Below are 20,442 nucleotides of genomic sequence, written 5' to 3'. Positions count from 1 at the left end.
TCTGCTGCACTTGAAATCCCAATCATGGCTGAAAAACTCTACGGTGGAGCTTACCTCTCTCCCCTTGTTGATGCTGTTTTGGACAACACGACTTCAATACTTGAAGAAGACGACTCTTTCCTCGAAAGGAACAACTTGCTTGTTAGGTTGCAGAATCGTCTGTATGCCATTGCATTGTAAAATAATAGCTTGTTTTTTTTTTTTCGGAACCTACTCTTTTGGAGATTGAGACTTCTATGTTCATGGTCTGCAACGGAAAATTTTCTGTATTATTTTTATAGTGAAGTAAGAGTGGCAAAAGTTAACCAATGAAACAGTACAACACCAAAGAAATGATAAGTTAAGAGAATTCAAAATTTTTAATAATGGATAAACAATGAAAAGGGAATGAATTAAGATGATGATGGTGAACGATTTTTAATAACCATCTGTCCACTTGCATTCACTAACTCTCCTTCTCCATTAGGTGACAACAAGTCCTTGTTATTGGGGTTTAATTCATCATTAGCCACTCGAATCCCTTGGCCATTATTCTTTTGCATACACGTATTTATTTTCCCCCCTCTATTTTATTGTGCATTGTTGATTAAGAATTGTATGTTTCATTAGAAAAATAAAAAAATTAGTCAATAATGCAGCAACAACTATGTTTATCCCACTAAATATAAGTGAAAACTTAAATAGTAACAATAAGATCTTTGACAAGAATAAAAGTTGAAATTTCCTCCTCAAACCATCAAATAAGAGAAGAAATAAAAAATAGGAAGACATGTGAAGGCAGCACTGAGTATCATCAAGAATTACATATTTAGATTTCTTTCTTAAGGATGTAAATCACACACTTGCAAGTGCATCAACCAACTGTTTATCATTCAAAACAACATCCCATAGAATTTATCATCAGAAAATGGTTAATATAATTCACAATTCGTAATGTTATTTTTTCACATATGTTTTAACATTACTTTTTTCTAAAGAAATTGTTAACAGATGTCTAAATTTTCTTAATTTTGTACACTTTCAGTATAACAAATATTTTAAAAGATTGACCAAATATATAGATGGTTGGAGACCGATCAAGTATTTTCGAATTGTAAAAAGACACTGTCATTCGAATAAATGGTCAAAGACCAAAAAAGTATTTATTCTTTTTATTTAAGATAATAGATATGATAAGAATTACTAGAATTCAGTTGTTAAAGAATTAGTAAAGAACCCGATCATAAAGTTCATCAAAGTCAACTTCATCTAAAAAATAGTAAAGTTAATTTTTAGAAAAAAGAAATAAAAATCTAACAAAAGGAAAGGAGAAAAATTATCTTACATTTAAGCCATTAAACATTAATGGTGGAAAGTAATACACATTATTCACCTATAGTTGTTGTGTGGTTAAGGTGAGAAGAGTTTTAATAAAAGTTTTCTTTCTTTGTTATGATCCCATCTGATCTGCTGCACTAGAGATTCACCCATGGCTGCAAAACCTTATGGTGGAGCTTACCTCTCTCCCTTGGTTGAGGTTGTTTTGGATAACCTGTCTTCAATGTTCGAAGATGACTCTGTCCTCAACGGAAACCACTCTGCCCTTGAGTTGCTTGGAAGGTTGCAGAATTGTCTGTATAATGTTGGACCTGTTCTTGATGATGCTGAGCTGAAGCAGTTCAGTGACAAGAAAGTGAAGGAATGGCTTGTTGATCTTCAAGATGCTCTCTATATGGCCGATGACTTGCTCGATGAGATCTCCACTAAAGCCGCCATCGCTGCCACTAAAAGGGATGCAGGTAACTCTTCTTCCTGGTCTCACCTTGTTGATTCATATATAGAAGATACTGGTGACATAGAAAAAATAGTTGGAAGACTAGAGACTGTCGTAGCAGGCAAAATTTCACTTCCTCTGAAGGAGGTTGCAAAGTTGGACATGTCATGGAGATTTCCATCCACATGTCTTGTTGAACCACCGGAGATATGTGGCAGGAAAGAAGACAAGGAGGCCATACTGAAACTGTTGTTGGATGATGATGATGCTGGTGATGGTGATTTATCTGTCATTCCCATTGTGGGCATGGGCGGAATAGGAAAGACTACTTTGGCCCAGTTGGTTTACCACGATGACAAAGTGAAGGAGAGTTTTGATTTTCGAGGTTGGGTTTGTGTGTCGGAAGAGTTTAATGTTGTCAAGGTCACCAAGACTATAATTGAGGCAATAGTTTGGTGGCGTTATGACTTGACAGATTTGAATTTACTTCAGCATGATTTAAGAGAAGAGTTGTCAAGGAAAAAGTTCTTCATTGTCTTGGACGATGTATGGGATAAAAATTATGATGATTTGAATAGGTTTCTAAAACCTTTTCAAAAAGGGGTTAAGGGAAGTAAAATTCTCATAACTACAAGAAATAAAAACGTGGCTTCTATAGTGCAGACTATTTCACCTCATGAACTGAGTCCATTGTCTGATGAAGATTGTTGGTTGGTGTTTTCAAAGCATGCACGTCTTTCAACTATTTCTTCGGAGAATCCAACCCTGGAAAAAATCGGCAGAGATATGGTAAAGAGGTGTGATGGATTGCCCTTGGCAGCTCAAGCCCTTGGAGGCTTATTGCGTGGAAATTCGGATATCAGGTCTTGGAATCATTTACTAAAGAGTGAAATCTGGGAACTTTCAGATGACAAGACAAATGTTGTTCCAGCATTAAGAATAAGTTATTATTTTCTTCCTTCATATTTGAAGCAGTGCTTTATTTATTGTTCCTTGTATCCCAAGAGCTATGAATTTATCAAGGATGAATTGATATTGTTATGGATGGCTGAGAATTTTTTGCAACCAGTAGATAAAAAGACTGTGGAAGAAGTTGGTGGTGAATATTTTGATGAATTAATTGCGAGATCATTTTTCCAACCTCACAATTCCCGCGAAAAGATATTTGTGATGCATAATCTTGTGCATGATTTAGCAATGACGTGTGCTGGAGAATTGTATTTCAGAGCCAAAGAGCTTCGGAATGCAGTTGAGGTTGATATTAAAGCTCGTCATTTGTCACATAATGCCAAAGGCAATTATCCAATGTCAAAACTTTTGGGAGTTTGCGATACAGTAAAACATACAAGGACATTTCTTGAAATCAATTTGGAGACATGGATCCCATTTAACATAGAAAACGCAACTTGTATCTTGTTGTCACAGTTGAAGTACCTGAGAGCGCTGTCGTTGAAACGCTTTCCTCTTGAGTCAGTACCTGATTCAATAGGTGAGTTGATTCATTTGCGTTACTTGGATATCTCTGAGACCAAGATTGTGACATTGCCAGAGTCATTGGGTAACCTATACAATTTGCAGACCTTGAAGTTGAATACCTGTGGGAGTCTGATAACGCTACCTGTTGGCATGAAAGACCTTGTAAATTTGCGTCATCTTGATATTTATGGGACTGGGTTGTATGAGATGCCGAAAGGCATGAGCAATTTGAAAAGTTTGCAGTTTTTAAGTACTTTTGTTGTTGGAAAGCATGAAGAAAACAAGATTAAAGAATTGGGAGCACTTGCAGGTCTACACAAATCAATTTTCATTTCCAAATTGGACAATGTGGTGAACAGCAGTGAAGCTTTGGAGGCAAGAATGTGTGATAAGGATGGCATTGATTCTATGATGTTGACTTGGTGGTGGAGTAGAGAGAATAGAGTTGATTCTGAAATGCAAAGAGATATACTTGACAAGTTACGACCTCACACTAATGTGAAAGAGTTAGATATGTGGGGTTACAGGGGTACAAGATTTCCAGATTGGGTGGGACATTCTTCCTACCACAAAATCACCAAAATAAGACTGGATGGTTGCAGGAGTTGCTGTATGCTTCCTTCATTTGGACAGTTGCCCTCGTTGAAGCACCTATCAATTTCACATTTTAAAAGTCTGGAAAGTGTGGGTGCTGAGTTTTACTTTAACCAGAATGGTGAATCTTGTTTGGAGACACCACCATTCCCAATGCTTGAAACTCTTAAGTTTGACTCATTGGATTGCTGGAAGGAGTGGCGTTCATTGGAGTTCAATGCGTTTCCGAGACTTAGGGAGCTTTCAATACAGTGCTGTCCCATGTTGATACGAGATTTGCCCAATCATCTACCATCTTTGCAATCATTTACTATTGAGGGTTGCGGGCAGCTGAGGTGTTGTGTTCCAAAAGCTCCTGCAATGACCTCTTTAAGCATATTTGTATACGGGAATGAAGTGAGAATTAGAGAGCTACCTCCTTTACTGCGTCAACTATCAATTGGAGGAATCGATCAGGAGCCGAGTGTGAAGGCCATAATGCATATGCAACCGAGTTGCCTCACTTCTTTATGCATCTCACATTGTTCCTCCCACATATTGTTTCCAGTGAGTGCTATTCCTCCATCAGTACAAGAGTTGACGATCGAGAATTGTGGAGAATCATTTGAATTCCAAATGGATGGGCAACATCACTCGCTGCAGAAACTATCAATAGGGAACAGCTGTGATTCACATACATCCTTCTCGTTATTGGATGCCTTTCCAAAACTCGTGAGTGTTCGTATCAGCGGTTGCCAAAAGATGGAGTCTCTCGTGGTGTCACGCTCTCTTTCTTGTCTCCTTTCTTTATATATCTTCTTTTGTGGGAGTTTGAAATCTGTGTCAACGCTATGGATGGCAGCACCTCAGCTTGAGAAACTCTCATTAGTGGATTGCCGAGAGATTGATTTGTATGATACAGGGCATCCACACCGTAGCCTGAGATATCTTGAAATCACCTACAGCGAGAAACTAGTGAGCTCTGCAGCATTCATGCATCCGCAGTTTCATGGGATTACTAATCTTATCTTTTGTTTTGAAGTTTCTGATTACAGTGAGTGTGTGAAGAGCTTCCCAAAGGAAGGTTGGTTGCCTGCCTCCCTTGAGTCCCTCACAATTAAAGGCCTTAGCAGTGTGGGGACTTTGGAATGCAAGGGACTTGCCCACATCACCTCCCTCCAGGAACTGCGTATTGACTATTGTGACAAGTTGGAGAATATTGAGGGAGAAAAGCTGCCTGCCTCTCTAATAAAACTCGGCATCTATGATAGCCCTTTGCTGGCCGAACGATGCGAGAAGAAGGATCCACAGATTTGGCCCAAAATCTCCCACATTCCCGCCCTTCAAGTTGATCGCAGATGGATTTGGTAATCCAACAACATTCTTCATTCTCTCTACAATATTCTTATTCTTCATTCAGTCATTCTTATTAATGTGTTATACTGTTATATCATACCTTCTCATGCAGATTATCCATGGACCCAACAACACAGGGATGAATGCTGAGAAATAAGACAAGAATAGTAAGATTTTTATATACTTTATAATTTGATTACTCAAAAAACATGATAACAGCTGAGACTGAAACCTTCATGCAGAAAGCAATCGAGCAACAATACGTTAGAAAATTTAATACCTTAGCCTCTTTGTTTCCTTTTGGAATCCACACTTTCGAACATTGAGACTTTTGGTTTTGTTTCTGTTTTTTAGAAATTTTATGTTGGTACAATCTGTTGCAGAATTAAGAACATTATTTTTTTTTTCATATTCTTTTATTAGTATTTCATGAAATTAAGGGTTTGTTTGGGTGAGCTTTTCTTAAAAGATCTTTTTTTGAGTTATCTTTTTTTAAAAGATCTTATAGAGAAGTAAAAGTAATTTTATATTTAGATATCTCATGTAAAAAGGTCTTTTTATCTATCAATTATGTTTGGGTATAACAATATAAAAGCACTTTTTTGTTTATTTATTACATGAAAAACATCTTTTTTTTTTAGGAAAAAAGATCTTTTAAAAAAAGATGTAAATTATAGCTTCTCAAAAAAGATCTTTTTTTGATTTTACTAGTGCTTTTACTTTTACTACTAGAAATTTGCCAAACACGTTAAAAAATAAAAAAAGATCTTTTTTCATTGAAAAAAGATCTTTTTTTAACAAAATAATGGCGCCCAAACATGCACTAAAAGTCTTTGCTTAATAATGTCAATTTAAAATTATCAAATAATGTCATCTTTTTTTTTTACCAAAGATAGGAGACTCGAACCCGCATCCTCTTAATTGAGTATGGGAAGACTATGCCATTTGGGCTATAACTCATTGGCTCAAATAATGTCATCTTAACTCAGAACAGTTAACTACTTATTATAAACATATCTGTATAAAAAATCAAAAAACAAAAATATTATTTTAGCTTCTCTTGTAAAAATATAAAATTTTTATGACAAATAAAAACATCTATCTATCTATTAGTAATATATTAAAACAGAACTCACAGTAGTATCTAAATGTATTATTAGTCTTTTAATTTTTTACTACTAAACTACTGGTACATCTTATCTAATTAAATTACTTTGTAATCCTTTTGTTTCTATTTAAAATATATTTTAATTCTTTTATAAAATAAAAAAGTCTGTTACTATTGTTATATTTATTATGTAATAAAAAAATAAGTTACTCTATATTTTTAATATTAATATTAATTTTTTTAATAGGTATAAATTAAATTAAATTTGGACTAGCATTGATAAGTTTTAAAATATTATTACTATCATTTTCCTTAACAATCTATGCCTGTTACATTTTCGTTAATTAGTGTTCATATAATACAATACGAGTTCCGCTAGGGCCAATGAAGTATTTGTATAATGTGTACAATAGACTATTTATTTGACTCAATATGAGTTAAAAAATGAACATTTAGGATAAAATATTACTAATTTTTCAAACACAATACACCCATACTATCTAGAATAACCATCCGAATACTAGAGATAATAAACATCTAATATCCTACTGAATCGAACATCCCTATACCCCATACACATTGTATAGATACTCCATTAGCTCCCTATACTTCCTCATACAATAAATACAATAAAAATTACTATAACTAGATTAAGACTTACACATTACATAGAAAGCTAAATTAATTATACAAATTATATTATATAGTATAAATTTAAAAATATTGTATCATTTAAAAATTAATTAAATAATATATAAATTAATATTAAATTTAAATGCTCGTTTGTAAAAAATATTTATAATATGTATATAATTTAATATACTTATTAAAAAAAAGTAAAGAAAAATGTATAACAATAATAAAACCTTGTGAAATTAGTCTCTTTCATAAATATTGATTTGTGTTTTCTAGTATTTTTATAAAAAAAATAATTAAAAATAAAAATATAAAAAATACATTATAAAATTATAAATAAATTTCATTAATCATGATATATTGGAATATATATTTAGTAAGAACATGTTGTTTGTCAATGTTAAATGTGTTTAAAAATATTTTAGATATTTTATTTGAGAGATAGAATAATAATATACACTTTAAATATTTATAACTTCAAATTGTTATTATTATAATTTTAATATAAATATTAATTGTATTTAATCGTTACTTTTTAATTCAATTGAATAATAATACATATTTGATTGATTATTAAGAGAATTAAAGTTTTGATTTATTATCTTTTATATTGTAAAATTGTAAAATTACATGATGAGGCATAATTATAGAAATCAATATAGCATAAGTTTATTCTATAATAGATTTGTATTAATTTTTATATAGATAGATAGATAGATAGATTAATTGATTAAAAAATTTATAAAAAAATTAAGAAAATCAGGTTTGATTAATAACTATTTTAAAATATTTTTATAAAATTGTGAGAGAGATCAAATTAGACCAAATATGAGAGAGACCGAGAGAAAATAAAATAGTTACGGTTTTTGTTAGGCTCGCAATGGGTAAGGTAGGGTAGAGTTTGGACTCTATCCTATCCTATTTCGCGGGTTGAAAATGTTTTTAAAAATTTACCATATTTTATTTGCGGGTTTAGAATTTTTCAACCATAATTCTATCCACACCCTAAAATTCTAAACTCTACTATACTCGTATCCTACCTGCGGAAAAATAAAAAAAATTTAAACAAATATAAAAGCCAATCTTTCTAAATTTTATACATATTAATAAAATAAAAAAATAAAAAATTAAATTTAAATTAAAATTAAAAACAATAAAATTTTAAAAAAATCTAATATAAAATTACAAATAATAGAATTATCAACTAACTTAGTTATTTTAAATTTTTATAAGAAAAAAATTGTGATTTCAACCCTCATTTTTTTTATTACATATATAACTCTTACATATATATTACATAATACACTAAGAGTATGGATAACGTAAGATAGGGTATCCTACTTTATAGGCAGATAAATACGGTATCCTACCCTATCTGCAGCAAATCAAGTAGTCAATCCTATTCGAACGAATTTGGTTCGAATTAGATACCACATATAAGATATAAATTGCCACGATTGTTGTCCTTGTTATTATTTTTCGATTACACACGTGATAAAATGATAATTTCCGCCCTAGGGTATGAATTACTAATTTCTTGAACAAATTGATGTGGTTGCTGCAATATCCACTATGCATGATGTATTGGAACCAAATTTTTTTATTCGTTAATTCGAGATTCCTCAATATTTTGCTGTCCAAAAAAAAAAATAATTACAGCAATGGGTGAAAGACGACCATAAAGTTCATCAAGTCAACTTCACTCATCACCACCACCACACAATCCAAAGACTTGCCTTAGCTTCTGCTTCAGAAACCCAGAGAGTACTTTGCAAACTGATAACCCTTCCCTCTTCCATCGCCTTTCTTTCTTTGTTCTGAATTCTGATCCCATCTGATCTGCTGCACTTGAAATCCCAATCATGACTGAAAAACTCTACGGTGGAGCTTACCTCTCTCCCCTTGTTGATGCTGTTTTGGACAACACGACTTCAATACTTGAAGAAGACGACTCTTTCCTCGAAAGGAACAACTTACTTCAAAGGTTGCAGACTTGTCTGTATGATGTTGGACCTGTTCTTGATGATGCTGAGCTGAAGCAGTTCACTGACAAGAGAGTCAAGAAGTGGCTTGTTGATCTCCAAGATGCTCTCTATTTCGCTGATGACTTGCTCGACGAACTCTCTACTCAAGCCGCTATTGCTGCCACTCAAAGGGATCCAGGTAACTCTTCTTCCTGGTCTCGGCTTGTTGATTCGTATATTGAAGATAATGGCGACATGGAAAAAATAGTTGGCAAACTAGAGTCCGTTGTAAGACGCAAACATTATCTTGGTCTGGAGAAGAGTGCCAAGGTGGACATGTCATGGAGAATTCCATCAACGTCTCTCCTTGAACCATCAGAGATATGTGGCCGTAAAGAAGACAAGGAGGCCATACTGAAACTGTTGTTGGATGATGATGATGCTGCTGATGTTGATTTATCTGTCATTCCCATTGTGGGCATGGGCGGAATAGGAAAGACCACTTTGGCCCAATTGGTTTACCATGATGACAAAGTGGGGAAGAATTTCAATTTTCAAGCTTGGGTATGTGTGTCAGAAGAGTTTGATATTGTCAAGGTCACCAAGACTATAATCGAGGCAATAACTTCGAGTTCTTGTAACTTGACAGATTTGAATTTACTTCAGCTTGATTTAAAGGAAAAGTTGTCTAGGCAAAAGTTCTTTGTTGTCTTCGACGATGTTTGGAATGAAAATTATGATGATTGGAATAGGCTTCTAAAACCTTTTCAGAAAGGGGTTAAGGGAAGTAAAATTCTCATAACTACTAGAAGTAAAAAGGTGGCTTCTGTAGTGCAAACCGTTTCACCTCTTGAACTGAGTTCATTGTCTGATGAAGATTGTTGGTTGGTGTTTTCAAAGCATGCATGTCTTTCAACTATTTCTATGGAGAATCCAACCCTGGAAAATGTCAGCAAAGAGATCGTAAAGAAGTGTGGTGGATTGCCCTTGGCAGCTCAAGCTCTTGGAGGCTTATTGCGTGGAAATTCTGATGTCAAGTATTGGAATCATATATTGAAGAGTGAGATCTGGGAACACTCCGATAGCAAAATAAATGTTGTTCCAGCATTAAAAATAAGTTATTACTTTCTTCCTTCATATTTGAAGGAATGCTTTGTTTATTGTTCCTTGTATCCCAAGGACTACGAATTTAGCAAAGATGAATTGATATTGTTATGGATGGCTGAGAATTTTTTGCAACCAGTAGGTAAAAAGACTATGGAAGAAGTTGGTGGTGAATATTTTGATGAATTAATTGCGAGATCATTTTTCCAACCTCATCATACTCGCCAAAAGACGATTTTCGTACCTCCCCACAAGACGTTTGTGATGCATGATCTCGTGCATGATTTAGCAATGATCTTTGCTGGAGAATTCTATTTCAGAGCTGAAGAGTTTCAGAATGCAAGTGAGGTTGATATTAAAACTCGTCGTTTGTCACATATTGCCAATGGCAATTATCCAATGTCAAAACTTTTGGGAGTTTGTGATAGAGTGAATCATACAAGGACATTTCTTGAAATCAATTTGAACGCGTGGATTCCATTCAATATGGAAAATGCACCTTGTATCTTGTTGTCAAAGTTGCAGTACCTGAGAGCATTGTCGTTCAAATGCTTTCCTCTTGAGTCACTGCCGGATTCAATAGGTGGATTGATTCATCTACGTTACTTGGATCTGTCTCAGACCTGCATAGTGACATTGCCAGAGTCATTGTGTAACCTGTACAATTTGCAGACTTTGAAGCTGGTTGAATGCCGGGAACTACATATTCTTCCTGTTGGGATGAAAGATCTTATGAATTTGCGTCATCTTGATACTAGAGGGACTCATTTGTATGAGATGCCAAAAGGCTTAAGTAAATTGAAAAACTTACAGTTTTTAAGTGACTATGTTGTCGGGAAACATGAAGAAAACAAGATTAAAGAATTGGGAGCACTTGCAGATCTACAGGAATCTATTTGCATTGGCAAATTGGAGAATGTGGTGAGCAGCAGTGAAGCTTTGGAGGCAAGAATGTTTGATAAAGATGGAATTGAGTCTTTGACGTTGGGTTGGCAGCCAGATGAAGATGAAAATATAGTTGATTCCCAAATTGTAAGAGAGATACTGGACAAGTTGCAACCTCACAGAAATTTGAAAGGACTAAAAATCTGGAATTACAGGGGTACAACATTTTCAGATTGGTTAGGAAATTCTTCTTACCACAACATCACCAGGGTAGTTCTGTATCTTTGCAGGAATTGTTGTATGCTTCCTTCACTTGGACAGTTGCCCTCTTTAAAGCACCTTGAAATTGGATTTTTTGATAGTCTGGGGATTGTGGGTGCTGAGTTTTACTTTTCCCTGAAAGATGAATGTTGTTTGGAGACACCACCGTTTCCAAAGCTCGAAACTCTCTCGTTTTCGTCAATGGATTGCTGGAAGGAGTGGCGTTCATTGGAGTTCAATGCATTCCCTCGACTTAGGGAGCTTAAAATAAGTTCGTGTCCGATGTTGAGTGGAGATTTGCCCAATCATCTACCGTCTTTGCAATCACTTGAGATTGAGAATTGCGAGCAGCTGAGTTTTTGTGTTCCAAGAGCTCCTGCAATGACCTCTTTAATCATAAAAGGCGGGAATGAAGTGAGAATTGGGGAGCTACCTCCTTTACTACGTCAAATATCAATTGAAGGAAGCCATCATCAAGTGGAGTGGGTTGTGGAGGCCATTAGGCACACGCAACTGAGTTGCCTGACGTCATTATCCATCGCAGGTTGTTCCACCCAAATATGGTTTCCAGTGAGTGGTATTCCCGCATCACTACAAGAGTTGATGATTCGGGATTGCAGAGAATTAGAATTCGAAATGGATGGGCAACATCACTCGCTGCAGAAACTATCAATACAGAACAGCTGTGATTCGGTTACATCCTTCTCATTGTTGGATGCCTTTCCGAATCTCAAGGATGTTGGAATCATAAAGTGTGAAAAGATGGAGTCTATTGTGGTGTCAGGGTCTCTTTCATGTCTCCGTTCTTTAGATATCAAGAATTGTGGGAGTTTGAAATCCGTGTCAAGGCTATGGATGGCAGCACCTCAGCTAGAATTACTCGTATTAGTGGGTTGCCCAGAGATGGATTTGTCTGCTACAGGGGATGGGGATCCACACCGTAGCCTGAGAAATCTTGCCATCGACTACAGCAAGAAACTGGTGAGCTCTGCAGCATTCATGAATTCGCAGTTTCATGGGCTTACTCAACTTACCGTTGTAGGTGGAAACGACAAGAGTGTGAGTGTGAAGTGTTTCCCAAAGGAAGGTTGGTTGCCTGCCTCGCTTGAGTCTCTCACATTGTATGACATTAAAAGTGTGGAGACGTTGGAATGCAAGGGACTTGCCCACCTCACCTCCCTCCAAGAATTATGTATTTATCATTGTCCCAAGTTGGAGAACATTGAGGGAGAAAAGCTGCCTGCCTCTCTAACACAACTCATCATCTGTGGAACTCCTTTGCTGGGTAAACGGTGTGAGTTGAAGGACCCACAGCTTTGGCCCAAAATTTCCCACATCCCCCACATTCAAGTTGATTGGAGATGGATTTAGTAATCTAACAACTTCAACAGGTATTTGTTTATACTCTGCATATAAATTCAGTCACTATTTTTCATTCTTTTTTCTTAGTTGTTCATGTGTTATACCTTTCCTTACTTAACAGTAACACTTGCACCTTCTCATACAGAATATACATGAACCCAACAACACAACTTCTCCAGCTATGCTTTTGCTTTTACTGCATGAATAATATTGAGTCATTGCAATACACACAGGTGAATGCTGAGGAATTCTCACTATCACTGCTTTCATTTAAGTGCTTAAGAAAGAAACCTCATGTCATAAGTGGTATGGATAGCTGAACTAACGGTTTTTTTGGACAAAATATCATTTCATGAAAATTTATATCTTCACAGACAAGGAATAATTATATACTTTATAATGTTTGAGTAACATTGATTACTCAAAAAATATGATAACTTATATGTGTTGGAAACAGGTGAGAGTGAAACTTCCATGGAGAAAGCAAATGAGCAACAAGAGAGAGCCACAATCATGGACACAATTGAGCAAGTGTTCATTGCATTGGAAAATTTAATACATTAGCTTCTTTATTTTCTTTTGGAACCTACCCTTCTGAAGATTGAGACTTTTGGTTTTGGTATTTACTTTTTAGAAATTTCATGGTCATGGTTCTCTTTGAAAGATTCATGTTGGTACATTCTTTTACAGACATATAGTTGTTTTTTTGAGATTTTTGAATTTGATTTGAATGTGTCATATGCTACTATATTGGTGAATTACCTTGGCGTTTATATATTGGAGCATTGTGATTAATTGTTTTACACAATTAAGCCTTTGTGATTTAAGATTTTCTTTTTCTGTTTTTTGTGTATTGTGGACAAAGAATTTCCTCTAATTAAGAACATTACTTTTCTTATATTCTTAGTATTTCATCAAACTAAAAGTCTTTGCTTGACAATGTCAATTTGAAAATCAAATGATGTTACTTTAACTAAGGAACAATCAACAATTAAACAACTTATTATAAACATATCAGTATAAAAAATTAAAAACATTAACTTAGCTTCTTATGTAGAAAGATAAGATTTTTATGACAAATATTTCATCTGTTTCAAAGTGTTTCTGTTAAATGTTAATTATGCAGAAGGTATAACTAAAGTAGCAACTAAAAAGAAAACCGTTATAATATTCATTTGTCAAATGTCTTATTTTTATTATCTTTTATATTGTAAAATTACCATCTATGTAAAATTGATGATGAAGCATAATTATAGAAATCAGTATAGCATAAGTTTATTCTATAATAGGTTTGTATTAATTTTTATATAATAAAAATAGATAGAGAAATAGACAGATTAATTGATTAAAAAATTTATAAGAAATTTAAGGATTAATAACTATTTTAAAATATTTTTATAAAATTGTGAGAGAGGTCAAATTAGACCAAATATGAGAGAGAGCAAGAGAGATTAAAATAGTTGCGGTTGTTGTTGTCGTGGTTATTATTTTTCCATTACACACATATGATAAAATGATAAACTCGGAAATGGCCAGAAATTACTAATTTCTTGAACAAATTGATGTGGTTGCTGCACTATCCACTAGACCACTATGCATGATGTATTGGAACCAAAAATCGTGGGAATGGATCTTTTTAATTGTTAAAAAAGATTGAAAGAGTAAAGTATAATTTTTAACTTTTTATTATTTTTTTTCTCATATTTTTTTTTGTTTCACTTATAAAATTAATAGTAAAAGATCACAATGGAGAGTATTTTTTCATTCCTTAATTCGAGATTCCTCAATATTTTGCTGTCCAAAAAAAAAAATTTACAGCAATGGGTGAAAGACCACCGTAAAGTTCATCAAGTCAACTTCACTCACCACCACCACCACACGATCCAAAGACTTGCCTTAGCTTCTGCTTCAGAAACCCAGAGAGTACTTTGCAAACTGCTAACCCTTCCCTCTTCCATCGTCTTTCTTTCTTTGTTCTGAATTCTGATCCCATCTGATCTGCTGCACTTGAAATCCACCCATCATGGCTGAAAAACTCTATGGTGGAGCTTACCTCTCTCCCCTTGTTGATGCTGTTTTGGACAACACGATTTCAATACTTGAAGAAGACGACTCTTTCCTCGAAAGGAACAACTTGCTTGAAAGGTTGCAGACTTGTCTGTATGATGTTGGACCTGTTCTTGATGATGCTGAGCTGAAACAGTTCACTAACAAGAGAGTCAAGAAGTGGCTTGTTGATCTCCAAGATGCTCTCTATATAGCCGATGACTTGCTCGATGAGATCTCCACTATAGCCGCCATCGATGTCACTCAAAGGGATCCAGGTAACTCTTCTTCCTGCTCTCGTCTTGTTGATTGGTATATTCAAGATAATGGCGACATGGAAAAAATAGTTGGCAAACTAGAGTCTGTTGTAAGACGCAAACATTATCTTGGTCTGGAGAAGAGTGCCAAGGTGGACATGTCATGGAGAATTCCATCCACATCTCTCCTTGAACCATCCGAGATATGTGGCCGTAAAGAAGACAAGGAGGCCATACTGAAACTGTTGTTGGATGATGATGATGCTGCTGATTTATCTGTTATTCCCATTGTCGGCATGGGCGGAATAGGAAAGACCACTTTGGCCCAATTGGTTTACCATGATGACAAAGTGGAGAAGAATTTCAATTTTCAAGCTTGGGTATGTGTGTCAGAAGAGTTTGATATTGTCAAGGTCACCAAGACTATAATCGAGGCAATAACTTCGAGTTCTTGTAATCTGACAGATTTGAATTTACTTCAACATGATTTAAAGCAAATGTTGTCAAGGGAAAAGTTCTTTGTTGTCTTGGACGATGCATGGAATGAAAATTATGATGATTGGAATACACTTCTAAAACCTTTTCAGAAAGGGGTTAAGGGAAGTAAAATTCTCATAACTACTAGAAGTAAAAGAGTGGCCTCTGTAGTGCAAACTGTTTTACCTCATGAACTAAGTCCATTGTCTGATGATGATTGTTGGTTGGTGTTTTCAAAACATGCACGTCTTTCAACTGTTTCTGTGGAGAATCCAACCCTGGAAAAAATTGGTAGAGATATCGTAAAGAAGTGTGATGGATTGCCCTTGGCAGCTCAAGCCCTTGGAGGCTTATTACGTGGAAATTCAGATGTCAGGTATTGGAATCATTTGTTGAAGAGTGAGATCTGGGAACTTTCAGATGAAAAGATAAAGGTTGTTCCAGCATTAAGAATCAGTTATTATTATCTTCCTTCATACTTGAAGGAGTGCTTTGTTTATTGTTCCTTGTATCCCAAGGACTATGAATTTGAAAAAAATGAACTGATCTTGTTATGGATGGCGGAAAATTTTTTACAACCAGTAGGAAAAAAGACTTTAGAAGAAGTTGGTGGTGAATATTTTGATGAATTAATTGCAAGATCATTTTTCCAACCTCATAATACTCTGGAAAAGGTTTTTGTAATGCATGATCTCATACATGATTTGGCTATGATTTTTGCTGGAGGATTCTATTTTAGAGCTGAAGAACTTGAGCATGCAGTTGAGGTTGATATTAAAACTCGTCGTTTATCACATAATGCCAAAGGCAATTATCCAATGTCAAAATTTTTCGGAGTATGTGATAGAGTAAGACATACGAGGACATTTCTTGAAGTCAATTTGGAGTCATGGATCCCATTTAACATGGAAAATGCACCTTGTATCATGTTGTCACAGTTGAAGTACATGAGAGCTTTGTCGTTCAAAAGCTTTCCTCTTGAGTCAGTGCCTGATTCAATATGTGAGTTGATTCATTTGCGTTATTTGGATCTCTCTGAGACCTACATTGTGTCACTACCGGGGTCTTTTGGTAGTCTGTACAATTTGCAGACCTTGAAGCTATTTCGTTGTAAAAAACTGAAAATGCTTCCGGTTGGCATGAAAGATCTTGTAAATTTGCGCCATCTTGATATTAGAAAGACTTGTCTGTCTGAGATGCCGGAAGGCATGAGCAAATTGAAAAGTTTGCAGTTTTTAAGCGACTATGTTGTTGGGAAGTGTGAAGAGAACAAGATCACAGAATTGGGAGGACTTGCAAATCTACAGCAATGTATTTCCATTGCCAAATTGGAGAATGTGGTCAACGGCAGTGAAGCTTCGATGGCAAGAATGTTTGATAAGGATGGCATTAGCTCTTTGCTCTTGAGGTGGTCATTGGATAAAGATGAGAATACAGCTGATTCCCAAATAGAAAGAGAGATACTTAACAAGTTACAACCTCATAGTAATTTGAAAGGACTAGAAATCGTGGGTTATAGGGGTACAACATTTCCAGATTGGTTGGGACATTCTTCCTACCACAACATCACCAAAATAACATTGCTTAGTTGTAGGAATTGTCGAATGCTTCCTTCACTTGGGCAGTTGCCCTTTTTGAAGAACCTATACATTTCAGAGTTTGACAGTGTGGGGATTGTGGATGCTGAGTTTTACTTTAACCAGAATGCTGAATCTTGTTTGGAGACACCACCATTCCCAATGCTTGAAACTCTTTGGTTTCAATCAATGCCTCACTGGAAGGAATGGCGTTTATTGGAGTTCAATGCATTTCCTCGACTTAGGGAGCTTACCATAAGGGAGTGTCCCATGTTGAGAGGAGATTTGCCGAATCATCTACCATCTTTGCAATCACTTACTATTTTCAATTGCGAGCAGCTCAGTTGTTGCCTTCCAAGTGCTCCTGCAGTTAGCACTTTATACATTGATGGTGGTAATAAAGTGAGAATTCGGGAGCTACCTCCTTCACTGTGTCGTCTATCAATTGAAGGAAACCATCAAGTGGAGTCCGTGGTGGATGTCATTACGCACACGAAACTGATTTACCTCACGTCTTTATCCATCTCATGTTGTTCCTCCCACATTTGGGTTCCAGTGACTGCTATCCCCCCATCACTGCAACAGTTGGCGATAGTGGATTGCAGAGAATTAGAATTCCAAATGGATGGCCAACACCACTCACTTCAGGAACTATACATACGTAGCAGCTGTGATTCACATAAATCATTCTCGTTGTTGGATGCATTTCCAAATCTCAAGGATGTTTATATTATGGAGTGTGAAAAGATGGAGTCTATTGTGGTGTCAGGCTCACTTTCAAGTCTCCGTTCTTTATTCATCAAGAATTGTAGGAGTTTGAAATCCATATGGACGATATGGATGGCAACACCTCAGCTAGATGAACTCGGAATATTGGGTTGCACAGAGATGGATTTGTATGCTACAGGAGATACACACTGTAGCTTGAGATCTCTTGCCATCAGCTACTGCCAGAAACTGGTGAGCTCTGCACCATTCACGAATTCCCAATTTCATGGGCTTACAGATCTTTGGATTTCTGGTGAACATGATGAGAGTGTGAAGTGCATCCCAAAGGAAGGTTGGTTGCCTGCCTCCCTTGAGTCTCTCACACTGTTTCGCATGAAAAATGTGGAGACGTTGGAATGCAAGGGACTTGCCCACCTCACCTCCCTCCAACGTTTAACTATTAATGAATGTCCCATGTTGGAGAATATGGACGGTGAAAAGCTGCCTTCCTCTCTAATAAAACTAAGCATCTGTGAAAGCCCTTTGCTGGGCAATCGATGTGAGAAGAAGGATCCACAGCTTTGGCCCAAAATCTCCCACATCCGCGCCATTAAAGTTGATAGCAGATGGATTTGGTAATCCAACAACTTCAACAGGTAACTGTTTATCTCTCTCTCTCTTTCTCTCTCTCATACACACACACAACGTTATTCTTATTCCCGAAATATATTTATACTTTTCATCATGATTTATACTCTGCATATAAAGTGAGTCACGAGTTTTCATTCTTCATTCTGTCTACAGTATTCTTATTCTTCATTCAATCATTCTTATTAATCTGTTATACCATTCCTTACTTAACACTTATACCTTCTCATAAAGATTATCCATCGACCCAACAACACAACTTCTCCACCTATGCTTTCTCGCTGCATGAACAATATTCAATCATTGCAATACACAGGGCTGAATGCTGAGAAATAAGACAGGAACAGTAAGATTTTTTACATATTTTATAATGTTCGAATAACATTGATTACTCAAAAAATATGATGACTTATATGTGGCGTAACAGCTGAGACTGAAACTTTTATGCAGAAAGCAAACCAGCAACAAGGGAGAGCCACAATCATGGACACAATTGAGCAAGTCACCATTTAACACCTTAGCTTCTTTATTTCCTTTTGGAATCTACCCTTTTGAACATTGAGACTTTTGGTTTCGTTTCTGCTTTTTCTAGAAATTTCATGGTCATGCTTCTTTTTGGAAGATTCATGTTGGTACCTTCTGTTGCAGACATGTATTTGAATTTTCGGGATTTTTGAATTTGATTAGAATGTGTCATATGCTACTATATTGGTGAAGAGCGTTATTAATTGTTTTGCACCATTAAGCCTTTGTGATATAAGATATTCTTTTTTGTTTGTTGTGAATTGTGGACAACAAATTGCTTCTAATTAAGAACATTACTTTTTTCATATTCTTTTTATCAGTATTTCATGAAACTAAAACAACGAGAGATTGCCAGCTAATAGAAATTTCTTTCCATTGACTCTATAATTGTATCATCAGTGATAATCATATATAGTAGAACTACAGCTTGTTTTAGTTTATTTAATTGGTAATGGGCTACAGCATGTTCTTGAACTACTAAAATAATTCAACAACAAAGCTTATATACTAAATAGAAACAATAAAATCCTTGAGAATCAATAAACTTGAAAGTTTCCAGCTCAAACCAATAAAAAAAGAAGGCAGCAATAAGTATCATGATTTCATGAAGAGTTAGTTACATAGACTTTCCTAAGCATGTGATTGGTACACTTATGATTGCATCCACCAACTGTTTATCTTTCCCCATTTCACAGCTCTTGTTATATCAGATCTTAAACAAAGGAAGCAGAGCCTAAAAACGTGTATTGTTAATTTTCATTAATGGGTAATTCCGTAATTGTGCTACAAAAATCAACATTAATTTTTTGGTGCCGTACCCAAAAACTAGCATTATTCCACCACGTGATTTTGTCCGAAGATCATGAGTTCATGAAGTCAACTTTCAAAAACAGACACTTCCCTTAGCTTCGGTTTCAAAAAACACAGATAGTACATTGCAAACTGCGAACCCTTCCCTCAACCATCACCTTTCTTTCTTTGTTCTGATCCAATCTGATCTGCTGCTGCAGTTGAGATTCAATATGGCTGCAAAACTTGATGGCGGAGCTTATCTCACTTCCTTTGTTGATGCCGTTTTAGACCAGTTGTCTTCAATACTTGAAGATGACTCTGTCCTTGAAGGAAACTACTCTGCCCAGGAGTTGCTTGGAAGGTTGGAGAAAAGTCTGTATGATGTTGGACCTGTTCTTGATGATGCTGAGCAAAAGCAGTTCACTGACAAGAGAGTCAAGAAGTGGCTTGTTGATCTCCAAGATGCTCTCTATATGGCCGATGACTTGCTCGATGAACTCTCCACTGAAGCCGCTATCGCTGCCACTCAAAGGGGTCCAGGTAACTCTTCTTCCAAGTCTCGTGTTGTTGATTCATATATTGAAGATACTGGTGGCATGGGAAAAATAGTTGGCACACTAGAGTCTGTTGTAGCAAAGAAAAATTATTTTCGTCTCAAAGAGAGTATCAAGGTGGACATGTCGTCGTGTAGAATTCCATCCACATCTCTTGTTAGTTCCGACATATTTGGTCGGAACAAAGACAAGGAGGAGATAATCAAATTGTTGTTAGATGATACTCATCATGCTGAATCACTTGTTATCCCAATTTGGGGTATGGGTGGAATAGGAAAAACTACTCTGGCTCAACTGGTTTACAGTGATGCCAAAGTGGAGGGAAAATTTAACACCAGAATGGGTGTGTGTTGCTGAAAATTTTGATCCTGTTAACCTTA

General features: G+C 35.7%; 4 protein-coding genes across 7 annotated transcripts; all 4 read left to right on the top strand.

Annotated features, from left to right (window-relative positions):
* The first annotated feature begins 199 nt into the window (after positions 1-199).
* On the top strand, positions 200-5,567 carry LOC112728739 (putative disease resistance RPP13-like protein 1). The gene is made up of 2 exons (XM_025779018.3): positions 200-5,169; positions 5,271-5,567. Coding segments are annotated over exons 1-2 (3,702 nt in total). The 5' UTR covers positions 200-1,468; the 3' UTR covers positions 5,272-5,567.
* A 2,311-nt stretch (positions 5,568-7,878) lies between these two features.
* On the top strand, positions 7,879-13,286 carry LOC112730708 (putative disease resistance RPP13-like protein 1). 4 transcript variants are annotated; one of them, XR_003812802.2, is made up of 3 exons: positions 7,879-12,507; positions 12,624-12,711; positions 12,936-13,286. XR_003812802.2 is itself a non-coding variant. In XM_072209971.1 (2 exons), exon 1 carries the CDS (start codon positions 8,765-8,767, stop codon positions 12,485-12,487), a length of 3,723 nt encoding a protein of 1,240 aa, XP_072066072.1. In that variant the 5' UTR covers positions 7,879-8,764; the 3' UTR covers positions 12,488-12,507; positions 12,936-13,286. The 4 variants fall into 4 exon arrangements, 2 of the variants coding, with proteins under 2 accessions (XP_072066072.1, XP_029146794.1); XR_011868972.1 differs by having other exon boundaries at positions 12,624-12,784; XM_072209971.1 differs by lacking the exon at positions 12,624-12,711.
* Positions 13,287-13,332: 46 nt separating this feature from the next.
* LOC112730706 (putative disease resistance RPP13-like protein 1) lies at positions 13,333-19,021 on the top strand. Its single transcript, XM_025780768.3, has 3 exons — positions 13,333-18,199; positions 18,426-18,537; positions 18,642-19,021. The coding sequence occupies exon 1, from the start codon at positions 14,502-14,504 to the stop codon at positions 18,180-18,182; it is 3,681 nt and encodes a 1,226-aa protein (XP_025636553.1). The 5' UTR covers positions 13,333-14,501; the 3' UTR covers positions 18,183-18,199; positions 18,426-18,537; positions 18,642-19,021.
* A 717-nt stretch (positions 19,022-19,738) lies between these two features.
* Positions 19,739-20,419, top strand: LOC140176906 (putative disease resistance protein RGA1). The gene has a single exon (XM_072208469.1). The coding sequence runs from the start codon at positions 19,739-19,741 to the stop codon at positions 20,417-20,419; it is 681 nt and encodes a 226-aa protein (XP_072064570.1).
* Positions 20,420-20,442: the final 23 nt, after the last annotated feature.

This window comes from Arachis hypogaea, chromosome 12 (assembly GCF_003086295.3).
Source record: "Arachis hypogaea cultivar Tifrunner chromosome 12, arahy.Tifrunner.gnm2.J5K5, whole genome shotgun sequence".
In the NCBI taxonomy this organism is placed as follows: domain Eukaryota; kingdom Viridiplantae; phylum Streptophyta; class Magnoliopsida; order Fabales; family Fabaceae; genus Arachis; species Arachis hypogaea.
Note: the sequence above shows the minus strand (reverse complement) of the source record. Positions and strands in the feature narration are given on the sequence as shown.